This window comes from Amphiura filiformis, unplaced genomic scaffold (assembly GCF_039555335.1).
Source record: "Amphiura filiformis unplaced genomic scaffold, Afil_fr2py scaffold_45, whole genome shotgun sequence".
Taxonomy (NCBI): Eukaryota; Metazoa; Echinodermata; class Ophiuroidea; order Amphilepidida; family Amphiuridae; genus Amphiura; species Amphiura filiformis.
The window spans coordinates 190,484-203,177 of record NW_027305509.1 but is presented as its reverse complement, the minus strand read 5'-3'; the positions used below and the strand labels follow the sequence as shown (position 1 = coordinate 203,177).

The following is a 12,694-nucleotide window of genomic DNA, read 5'->3' as shown; positions in this document are numbered from 1 at the left end:
GATTTAATTCGCGATAACTTTCTGGCCTGGTAATATTCTTCTTAAGGGAAGGGGTATGAACGTGTGGACAGTATTAATTGTGGGACATTAGAGCGCATGAGACATATCGAATTGCATTCAGAATACGAAGAATGTCCTTCTGATATCAAATAATTTTGATTTTTTGAAATTCGCAATGTAATACACATTTTATGGCAAATGATTAAAAATTGATATTTTTGATATTTCACAGTACTCGAAGTAAACTTTATAAATCTGATGAAGATATGGATTTTTTTCCCAAACACCCAAAAAAAATTAGGTCTTTTTGGGAAAAAATCGATATCTTCAATATGAAAGGTCAAAATTTTCCATTGATCGTCGGCTTTTCCTCCTAGCTGCATACACTTTAAGAATATATCATAAATTTATAAAATTTACAAAATTTATAAAATTTGTCATAAAATTTGTATTATTTCGTGATTTTCAAAAAATGAAAATTATTTGATATCAGAGAGACATTCTTCGTATTCAGAATGCAATTCGATATGTCTGATGTGCTCTCATGTTCCACAAAAAATACTGTCGAAACGCCATAAACGCTCATTCCAGATCCCTTAAGACTTTATCCCTGGACATGGTCTAGCTCTCGGGCCATTTGTGCCACAGCACACGGCGTGCAGTACGTTAGTATACAGCAATCACCGCAGATACTTCCCTGGAATTTTAACAAGAAAAATGTAGAAAAGACAGAGATAAGTTAGATATTTATGATATACGGTATGTTACTTTAATTTCATCAGCAAGCTTTACTATACACTAAACAAGTATGTTACATACAAAACACAATATAGTTTAAAACATTAAAAATAAACGCTCGCAGTTAATAACCTAGACACAAGGATACTCGACCAGCGAATCCTTGGCAAGACAAATATTTAGTACATGGAGCCCACAGACGTCTGGGACTGAGAGGATAGAGCACGGAAGACTTGAAAGTAGTAAAGATGGAACAAACGCACCCCACCCCTCCGTGCCGCAACCACAAACGCACCCGATGCCCACGGGCTCCAGGCACTCGATTAAAATACAATGTGAAGCTGTGGAAAAGCATCTAAAAGACAAAAACATGATTATAGTTTTAAAATAGTTGGTTCCTGCCAGGTGGGCTCAAATTTAGAACAGAATAATTATGCTAAAAGAAGTACATAGAGCAATTTTGCAAGGAGACATTTACATGAGACATTTCCAGCTGTTTCAACGCCTTCAAATTCTCAGGTGAAATATATCATCTACTTCCAACTTCCAGAGCAAGGAAATCAACAGTGAGCCCTTTGTCTTTCAGGTCGGACACAAGATCGGCATACTTGTTTACCTTCCTCATGTGGGCGCTAATAATGTTGGGCTCAAAAGAAACCGTAAGCGCGATAAGAATTTCCTAATGTTTGGCCAAAACATCACCAGATCTGGACGCTGAGGGGAAGGCAGAATTTATTGAGGAATGTTCGTGACTGTTTGCCAAGGATGATCTGGGAGGTCAACATAGATCACAGATCACGGGTACGATTATAGATGTCAGCAGGTTTTCCATCTTTGGTAATTATTCCGCCTGAATACTTATGATCTCTGTCCATCACCATCGCAATGTTCGAATTACCGATCTTAAATTGAAGCTGTTTAAAACTACCACTGACGATGGACAAATGATCTGCACTTCGATGGTTTCAAAGTAAGGTCCATTATGTCCACAGTTGAATTGATGTTGTTTAGAATGCGTTGGCGGCTATCGCATCTACCTGTCGCCAAGTTGAAATCATCCGCGAAGGGATTCACAATGTGTCGAAAGGTTGGAGTCTCTGTTGAAATAATAACCATGTCTTTCCTCAGATTTTATGTTATCTTGTACACGAAAGCGTACTAACCATCCAGTTTATGTAATCCAGTAGATGAGAGCGTAATAACCATCGTCAGGGTTCGAACCGGCAACCTCTCGAACCATAGTCGAACGCCTTATCGATTGAGCTAAATTGGCTGCTACAAAAAGATTCTTCAGCAACAGCAGAACATGTGCTTTTCACAACAAAAATAATAGTCAATAACGGGGACTATATAACTCTTCTCTTAGACCTTCATTACTTACTTGGATATGGTTGTCGGCTCTTATTTTGGTTCGCATGGCTATGAGACCACCCTGAACACAGTATGGAAGACAGCAGAATTCACCCATCTTTGACGCCAAATAACACTGGTAGTAAGGTCCACACAAGAACGACAAAAGACCTGAAACAGAAATTATTTATAGAATGTTAGAGGAATATATATTACAATGAAATAAACACAATTCCAAAAAAGAAAAGCAAAAAAGCGCAGTGATTTATAGTGCGCTACGCACAGGCACAACGTCTAGACGTAAAGCCTCGGCACACTTTACAGGTTGTCGCTGACCACTACGGCCCACATCATTCCATAAACCATTTAACAACAACACATCAGGGACTTTGCTGCTTCAAGAGCGCACACCCTAGACATTCCACAAATAACCTTCGCAACCAGGATCAGCTCCCCGAGTTTCGTACGTGTTACAACGAGGCAATTAGCAGGTCATTGTCCAGGGCAATTCAAAGATAATTAAATTTTTCCACGAGAGCGTACTAACCATCGTCAGGGTTTGAAACCGCAACCTTTCGCACCATAGTCGAACGCTTTGTCGATTGAGCTAACTTTACTGCAACAATGACTCACTATCTAATGGGCTAATCCAGTTGAATTCCATACACCCCTAAGGAATACATAACTTAGTCTTCTACACATGGAGTGTGAATTGCAAATGCGGTTACCTGAAAGTGTGACTCCATTTTAAATGTACACACCCTGTGTGTGAAATTAAGTTCACGTCTTCCATAGGGGGTGCAGGTGTAAGGGTTTCAATTACAATAGCCCTGTGGGACAGCTGTTGCCAACTAACACACTATTACTTGAACTCTTGAAACTGAAAATTAGTATTCAGCACGTTTAGTATAAACAATAATTGTCTTATTTGGTCAACCAAATGAATATAGCTAGTATATAATGAGTTAGAAATAAAGACAAGTGTACCGACTCCGCCACACAGCGTCATTATCCCTATATCTTCGTGTCAGAAATTTCCATGACAGGAGGGCGAATCCACTAGTTTTTCAACAGCACGGCATGGCGATTTTGTTCCGCTGTGATTTAATAGTTTCGAAATAAAGGCCGAGCACTCCGGGCAAAGTAAAACACACCACCTGTACCTGTACGAACACCACCTTACGATAGATACATTTCCGTTTCTTTTCCACTACGCATATATACGCATGCTCCGCTGCTGAAATCATGATCTGCGCATGCTCTTTACCCCCTCTTTAACGTTACTAACCCAAGAAAATTCGATTTTTTTGTCAGTTTTTGTTTGGTAGTATATCAAGTCAAACACCCCCGCTTTCAAGTCAAACACCCCGAAATTACACAAATTTTGTGGCAATTTTGGGCAAATTTAGTTGATTTTGCCCCTCCTGAAATTCACTTTGCCCCCATACCCCCCCGAAAAATATTCCTGGTGCCACCACTGGCTAAAAGGACAGTATAGGAAACCACGTGATCAAAATCAATCCTAAAATTCATAACTTGAAAGAATGCAATGACGGTGTAGTAGTAGATGTTCAACTTCCTTTTAAAAACGTTTTACTTACAACTGGGAATGTCTTCAAAGCATCCGCATAAGTCGCTATTCCAATCTCTCATATTTTGCGTAATCTGTCGTATATGAAACAAACAAGGCAACACATTTTGTGACAGTCGTCGATTAAGTCGTATTTCGACTGCTCAGTGCCAGAAGTGGGTAAGTGCAAATTACATGCTACTCATGTTGGCAACATATGGACGGTTCATTCTGCCCTCCATAATAAATGTAAGTGAATTTGGGGTCTACGTGTGGTCACTTGCGTCTAATTAACTGTTTAAGCGACCATGTCTAATACCCCAAAGTCACATGCAAATTTGTTCATTACAAGAATGCTTTTCGTTTTCACGACACCGAAATTGGTCTTACAAAAAAAGGAAATGGGCTGAATTACTATCGAGGGCTATAAATACATAACGAGGGCTTACAGGCCAGAAGCAATGTCCATTTGTTTTCTCAATTACATGTTACTCATTTCGGCAACAAATGTACGGTTAATTATGCCCTCCATAATAAATGCAAGTGACTTTGGGGTATATGCATGGTCACTTGAACAGTTAGTATACCCCAAAGTCACTTACATTTTCTTATGGAGGGCAGAATTACCCGTCCATTTGTTACCGAAAGGAGTAATTTATAACATGTAATTGAGAAAACAAATGGACATAGCTGCTTCTGGCCTCTAAGCCCTCGTTATGTATTTATTTTTCTAAATTTCTTATTGAGCCATGGTGTAAAAATAAGGAACTTGTCAAAAACAACTTATCAAAATCAACAACAATACATTTATTATAAATTAATTGATTTATTTATAGTTATTATTGTGATGTGCCCTAAGTAATTTAATTTAATTATTTATTTTAGTTTACAAGTAGAAGCTATTTCATGAGAGATAAGAGAAAGGGGGAAACCAAGAGTTTGTGTGTTGACATGTTTTAGGGAAAACCCCTTCGGGTACAGTAAACAAACTCAATCAGAGTTATTAATATCATAGGGGAATGCCTATATTGCTAAATGATAATGAATTGCTTCAGGGGGTACTACACCCTTCGATAAATTTGTGATTATTTTTGCACTTTTCTCAAAACTAATAACACACTGGTAACAAAAGTTATGTATATTATAGGGCAAGGAATCCAATTACTACACTGGAATTTCAGTGACCCAAGACAAGCAGTTCGTTATTTATGATAAGAAATGAGGTATCGCTAGGATGTACCTCATTTCCTATCATATATACTGAACCGCTTGTCTTGAGTCACTGAAATTTCAGTATAGTAATTGAATTCCTTGCCCCAACAATATACAGAACTTTTGTAACCAGTGTGTTTTTAGTTTTTGAGAAAAATACAAAAATAGTCACAAATTTACCACAGGGGTGTAGTACCCCCTTAATGTTTTGGAAATTCCCCATTTCTTAAATAAGTGAATGTGACAGAATGGTCTATTAATAGATTATTGGGTTTTTGGTATCACGTGGGCTCTCTGACGGATATGTAATTAAGCCATACCTGAACCACCTGTGTCTGCCCTGCTCCAGGTTGCTGTGTTATTACCGTTGTCGTCGTGGTGGCCATTATTTATTTAGTTTGTATCCTTACTACGCTCTGCTATTGGTGAAGGATTGTGGGTATAAAAAGGCGTCTCGAAGAATTCCGACTATGAATTTTCTGTAAAATAGGAAAGACATAAGAAAAAAAGAGTAATATTATTATTATTATTATTATTATTATTTGTCACCAATGCGCTATAATTTTTGAGAAAGATGCAAAAATAGGCACAAAATTGGGCAGGGGGATAGTACCCCCTTAATGCTATTATTATTATTATTATTATTATTATTATTATTATTATTGTTGTTGTTGTTGTTGTTGTTGTTGTTGTTGTTGTTGTTGTTGTTGTTGTTGTTGTTATTATTATTATTAGCATTGTTATTATTATTATTATTATTATTATTATTGTTATTGTTATTATTATTATTATTATTATTATTATTATTTTTAGTGCTATTATTATTATTATTATTATTATTATTATTATTATTATTATTATTATTATTATTATTATTATTATTATTATTGTTATTATTATTATTATTATTATTATTATTATTAGTGCTATTGGCCCATTCTTCGTTAAAGCGTCCAAGTTTGGTCTCAGGAATGACAAAATGCCAACCACAAAGAATTCATAAAATTCATTCAGAATCGTAAACTTTAATAGTTTAAGAACACAAAACAATGCATGGGTGATTTTTCAACAATATTTCATTTTTGAGCAATATTACTTGTACGTATTGGGGGTAACGTATCAGTGGTAACGTATCTGTGAAACCCTTTCCCATCTTTGTCTTAATCGTGCAAGTGTAAAAACTGACCGACTTAATACCAATACTTGATCAGTCATCACCCAATGTACTAAAGTCTGGTATGGTATTTGGCTTCATTTATAACAGCGTTTTTTCCGAGGAGAGTAGAATGTAGGTAACGTATCTGTGAAGGCATGAACGTAACGTCAGGACTTTTTGCCATTAATAGCCCTGATTTTTTTTACTTTGAAACCATTGTGTTTTGTTCCATATATATAATATAACTATGGAGCCTGCTTGATCCATCATATATGAGAACATTCATCTAGCCAATTATTTTCACAGATTGTTATCCATTAGAAATATGGTAACGTATCTGTGAACAATATTGGCGACATAGTCTGAAAGACCTGTTGGAAAAATTTAATAATCTGTGTTGTGATGATTTATACTTTATAATTAGGGCATGATACCAGCTAATGAAAAGTACCTATAATCCATTATGTGCGCGCATGTTTAGAGAGCAGGGACACGTTATACTGAACACACCTTGGCTGGCGACATGGAGGAACACAATGGACATGCATAATCAGCTTTATTGTTTTATACTTTCTAGGCATGTTACAACCTCTAGCCTCACACATTTTAAAAAGCAACTCCTAAGTATAAGTTATATTAACATGATTAATAAAAGTTATTTCTTTCTGAAGAAACAAGTCTGAATACGACTTGAAACTATGGGCGACACATATTTGGCATTTTGAACACTTTATCGGAGAATGTGCCTATTATTATTATTATCTGTGTGTCTATCTGTCTCTGTGTGTGTCTGTCCTCCTATTTTCTCGGAGACTAGGGGTGGCACGTTCCTCAAACTTGGTGGGTGGGTGCAGCTTGACCCCATACAAAACAAGTTTGTATTGGTTAGTGGGTCAAGGTCACCCAAGGTCATCTAGGGGTCATCTGAGGTCAAATTAGCAAAAACTGTCGTATGGTTTTAAAATACAGTCAATAGTTAGAGGCAAATTTTTGAAGATCATTTTGGGGTCATCTGGGGTCATCTGAGGTCAAATAACTTAAAACTGTCGTATGGACATGAAACTTGGTGGGTACAGTCAACATTTAGAACCAAATTTTTTGAAGGTCGTTTTGGGGTCATCCAGGGTCACCCAGGGTTCATCTGAGGTCAAATAACTTAAACTGTCGTATGGTCATGAAACTTGGTGGGTACAGTCAACATTTAAAACAAATGTTTTTGAAGGTCATTTTGGGGACATCCGGGGTTATCTGAGGTCAAATTACTAAAAACTGTTGTATAGGCAAGAAACTAGGTGGGTACAGTCAACATTTAGAGCCAAATTTTTGGAAAGTCATGTCGGGGTCACCAGGGGTCATCTGAGGTCAAATACGGGTAGCCGCCTAGTTATTATTATCATTATTATTATTATTATTATTATTATTATTATTATTATTATTATTAAGATCCCATCTGCTCACTGCAAACTAGTTTGGTCATCTGGGAGTACATATACACAGATCTCCCATTTGTCTTCTTTCTATTGAAAACTGGTATCACTGGGTATTTTTGACGCAAAATCCGGCACAAAGATTTTCAAACACGATTTACTCCAAATACGTGTTGTCATTAATATACAGAATAGTATGTAATGCTTCCGACGCCTTGTAATAATAATGGTAGAACTGCAATGGTTCCACTTGGTATCACAACTCACTATTTATTTCGTATTCCATGCTGCCATTTATCATGTTTACATTCATCCTAACATGCCTAAGGCAAGCGTATTGTTATATCGTCTGTGTCGGGAATCTATTCCAATTTCTATGGAATAAAATATTATTAAATGAGACTGAATAGAAATTCCATCTAGGCCTATATTCTAGACCTTGATATTTAAAGGCCTATTAGTGATTTGCTCATTCGGACGATCGTAAAAATTATCCAAATTCAAAGGATTGGTACCTTTGTCTTTGTCATAATGTGCTAACATAGCCTGCTAGTGGTTCAGCCGAATGTCATGTATTTAAGACAAAGTAAGACATTTACATGAATCTGTAATTCATATTCTGACAGTGTATAAATTAGCTAGGCCTACATGTATTTGAATGGGGCGTCAACTTCGTCAATACTGCTGTTTTCTTCGTTTTTTGCCAATTTTTTCATTTCAAAAATACCAAAATTAATAACAATTTGAATGACCAATTTTTATTCACTTGCGCTGGGATCACTGAATGGGCCTTTAAGTTTGTTCTATAAGGGACTGTGCAATAATTATTTGTTCTTCCTGGGTGGGCATAAAGAGGGAAAGGGCAAGCAATATTTTTCAGAGTAAAAAGGTGGGGAATTTTCGGCAGATCAAAAGGAGGGGAAACAAGAGATTTTTGGCAAGCCAAAAGGGGGAAGATTTTTGGTAGGTGGGCATTTAGTGCACCTTTTAAATAAAAACGCTCTAGATTACTACAGAAGAGAGCATAGGCATAGATCTCGTAGGGGGGGCAACATTCTGATAGGGGGTGGTGGTCATTGCAGTCATCCCCCCAAAAATGTTGACGTCTTAATGTGGGTTTCTGACCAAATTAACCTCATATTTGACCATTTCAACCTAAAAAGTGCCAATTTTGCGCACTTCGCGAGAATTAATTCCACTTTTGTACCATATTTCGCTCGCATTTATACCACATACTGCAGTTACTGTTCATTTGTCTACACACAATACACAGTTCTCTCACCATTGACGTATGACCCCTGCAAACAGTGTATGTTATAGGTTTAGGGCATTGCCTAGTTAACGTTACTGTGTGAAAAATAACCGGACAATATTTTTGTACTCGAAAATATAGATTTGTAACATGTCCTAAATATTTAAATAATTTAGATGTTTGAAAATATTCGCACTTTGGTGTTTTAGTAAGGAAGGGCACGGCATGGCCTGCAAAATTCCCTGTGTAAATCAAATGGAACTTTTAACGATTATCAATCACTTGTGGACCGCTCTCTTCCGAAGGGCATTAAAACTAAACCACTTTACAGATATTTTGGACTTGCTGTTCATCAAGCATAATGTATACATTACATGTAGGCTAAAAACTGAGTTGGTGGGGCATCTGCAAATGTTCGTACCTCCCTGATATGTAAATGACAGATAACAGGAAACACATCTCCCATATCTGTCCATAACTTTGGTCAGTGTAGCGAGTTAGGGGATTTCAAGTGGGTGATCATTGATTGGCAAGTGCCATATTTGGGCATAAGTGCAGTCCACCATTCAATGTCGAGGATGGGCTAGACTTTATCGATTGATTTTGCTGGAGTAATTTCCTGTTAACCTGGTTTCAGTACTGCAAATGTCGAATCATGTTTGTTGTGCAGCATAACTGCACTATGATAAACATATTTTATTGCCAAAGGGTGCTGGATTTACTACACTTCAAGACAAGTTTCCCACACCATCCAGCCAATGGTAAAAAGAAATCTACACCACTGGAAAACGGCACGGAAATGTCCAAATATTAGTTAGTTTCATTTCGACCTGACACCTGCTATATCGGCCCTCAAGTAAATAGGAGTTTCAAGGCGGATCAGAGGGTAGCATAACCTATCGGTGTTTACACTAAAATATTGAGACAAATAAAGGTGACACACAAAAGGAATGTGATATCAAGGCATCCCTTGGCTTGATATAAGGTGTGTCATTTCTACCATATATGCATGAATTTTCATGGGAGGAGGAAAACGCCCAAAACTTGTGTTTTGTTATATTATTGACCTTAACTCAAGAAATGCAAGACCTGTGAAATAAAAATGCGATTATTGGCTTCCCTGACTCATAAGATTAATATATGTACCCGGTAAGTATTAAGTACTGCATAATTATTGTTTTAGTTATTTGGCTAAAACTGGACAATATGGATCCTATCATCATACTCGCCTGAATCAGAGCCGTAACCGCACCACCCCAATAAATCTTGGCTACGGGCTTGGCTGACAACAAATTGTGTACAATTCAAAGCCACAATGCATGATTTCTGTAAATATTTGTTATCCAAAAATGATGAAAAAATATTAGTACTACAAATGAACTACTGTCGGGAAGGTTTCTGTCCATATAAACCGAAATAATGAAGTATTAATAAATAAAAAAACCCGTCTGACTATTTTGGCCGTTTAACGTAGTGAGTTCAAAATTCCTCCGTTGCCCTACAAGCACAACGAACCTGGCTGATTCCAAATAGGTTAAGTTGGGACAATTGTTATCATCACAAATAATGCCAGGTTTAAAAACAAAATTCATTTTAAAAGTCTTATGAACTAAAAATATTAGCTATTCAAGTACACTGCGCCTTCAATCACAAACTGTAACACCGTTTGGTATAATTATATCCCTAATCAAAGCACATACCTGTGATTCCACAAGTTTGTTCTTCTTGTCCAAATCCTGGTTGTGTCGATCCGGTATATTTCCTACTGGTATGAATCGATTCACACTGAATGCGCACCTAGATATATTATGTATAGGACCAGAATTGAAGTCATTTAATCTAAATAACAATAACTTAACTTGGCAATGACAAGACGTGATATCACGTAACCTAATATGGATACAAATTTCTATACAAAATATTACTTGAAATGATTTTTCACCGCTGAATAAGTCGCAACAATAAATTCGGCTATTCCAGCTGAAATCCATACAACCTCTAACCTCTGAAAGACGTGACTTTATTCTTTTACACATGGAGTGTGCATTTCAAATGGGTACCTCAGGCTCGTAGCCAGGATTTGTGTGGGTATGTGTGTGTGTGTGGGGGGGGTGCTGATTTTGAAAAAGTGGTCTCTTTTCAAAGGGGGGGCAATTCTGTGAAAAGTGGACTTTCTTTCCCAAATTTAGACCTTTTTTGACCGCTACGTTAACAAATTCTTAAATTTTTGGACTTTTTATCTCTCTCTCTCTAGGTGCCATATCCTAAGACGTTGGTGATCATGTTATGCCACAATTCTCTGTTATAAGCCATCTCCAGAAGCTCTATCGCTTTATGTTCAGCTCCCCTTTCTTTTAGCCAGTCTTTCAGATTTGATAACCACATCACTCTCTTCCTGCCTCTGCTCCTTGTTCCTTCTATTCTTCCTGTCAATACTAGGTTCTCGAAACCATCCTTTCTGAGGATATGACAAAGGAATTTGAGCTGCTTAATTCTGATTTCACGTAACAGCTTCCTGTTCACATTTGCTCTACTTAGGACATCGTCATTAGACACTTTATCAGTCCACGGGATCTTCATCATTCTTCTAAGGAACCACATCTCGCAGCTCTCCAATCTCCTTTTAATGTCTGTTGTTATTGACCATGCTTCACTTCCATACATTAATACAGGGACGACATAGCAGTTGAGTACCCGAATTCTGGTCACGTTAACAAATTCTTAAATTTTTGGACTTTTTATATACTTTTGCAAATTTGAACTACATGCAACATAAATGACCATACAGATATGCTCCCCCCAAAGACCCCTGCTTTTGGACCGTACAGCTACGAAAGACACCTGAATGTTTCCAAAGCAGAGCGCTGAAAGACACTTTTGAAAATCTCAGCTCTGAAAGACCCCTAAATTGCTCATTTCAACCAGAAGGCCAAAAAAAGACCATTGATTTTGACTGTTTGTAGCTCCAAAAGACACCCTTCTACCCGTCAGCTACCAAAACCCACCACCTCAAAATTGATTATGGAAACAATAAAATAAACAAATAAATAAATACGAGAAGAACTTGCGGAACGAAAGTTGTTTCACGCTAATGCGATCATCAGACAACTGCGGACTATTAGCAACTTACCAAAGGGCAGAGGCGGGTTTAAGGAAAAGGGCCTTGTCAGCAAAATATCCTGGGGCCCAATGGTAAAGAGTTGAAATCAGGAAGGTACCTGAATTTTTGTCGGGAGGAGAGTAAGAACAAAATTTGATAGTGATCATTAGTTCGGCCCAATGTTATGAGATACGTGCGCATGAAACTTTTCAAGATGCAGGCATAAATAGAATGTCCTCTTGCATGCACGGGTATAACCATTTCAGTACTATTCTACCCACCGGACCTTTGAACTTTGCAGAAAACAATTAAAGCAATAAAAAGCAAGGGGGGGGGGCTTTGCCAAAATAACAGAGGGCCTTGTCAGCACTTGCTGACTTGCTGACAGCTTAAATCCGCCACTGCCAAAGGGCTTATCCTGTTAATGCGGACGTGAGAGGGAAATTTGGTCTATCATAGAGGGCGGAATAAGACGGGTATAGCGGACGTGAGAGAAATACTTACATAATATCCTTGATGAAATTTGCGAGTTTGAACTTATTTTGATGGTGACACTTTGATACTAATTCCGATCTCCTGTTGAGTAGTCTTCCTTTGTTCCCGTTGATGATGAATAACTTCTCCGTTAGACAAAAGTCTACTCCAACTCAAAGGCTAATCATATATGCATATTAGTAGGAACAATAACAGTTCAACTTTCTACAATGTAAAGTTATCACAGTATAAAGACAAATAAATGTCATTCCTTTTCGGTGTCATATCTCCTCGCTACGTTAAGTGACATGACGATAATCAAAGTGCTCTAACATTATATTGTCCCACGATTTAGCATTGTATAATATAAAGATATATAAATTGTGTATTTTTGTCAATTCATTACATGAATTTG

At 37.3% G+C, this 12,694-nt stretch overlaps 1 protein-coding gene across 1 annotated transcript; it reads right to left on the bottom strand.

Moving 5' to 3' along the window:
• Positions 1–498: 498 nt before the first annotated feature.
• Positions 499–10,539, bottom strand: LOC140144227 (cornifelin homolog A-like). Its single transcript, XM_072166044.1, has 5 exons — positions 10,406–10,539; positions 5,191–5,349; positions 3,690–3,753; positions 2,120–2,259; positions 499–697 (listed from the first exon to the last, which is right to left on the bottom strand). The coding sequence occupies exons 2-5, from the start codon at positions 5,254–5,256 to the stop codon at positions 605–607; spliced, it is 363 nt and encodes a 120-aa protein (XP_072022145.1). The 5' UTR covers positions 5,257–5,349; positions 10,406–10,539; the 3' UTR covers positions 499–604.
• Positions 10,540–12,694: the final 2,155 nt, after the last annotated feature.

What these genes read in the sequence shown, in the direction of transcription:
- LOC140144227 (XM_072166044.1), bottom strand. Translation starts at nt 5,256, where the DNA reads ATGGCCACCACGACGACAACGGTAATAACACAGCAACCTGGAGCAGGG. An exon ending in GGCAGACACAGGTGGTTCAG is followed by an intron (nt 3,754 to 5,190) that starts GTATGGCTTAAT and finishes CATATACGACAG; the next exon opens with ATTACGCAAAATATGAGAGA. An exon ending in CTTTGAAGACATTCCCAGTT is followed by an intron (nt 2,260 to 3,689) that starts GTAAGTAAAACG and finishes TTTCTGTTTCAG; the next exon opens with GTCTTTTGTCGTTCTTGTGT.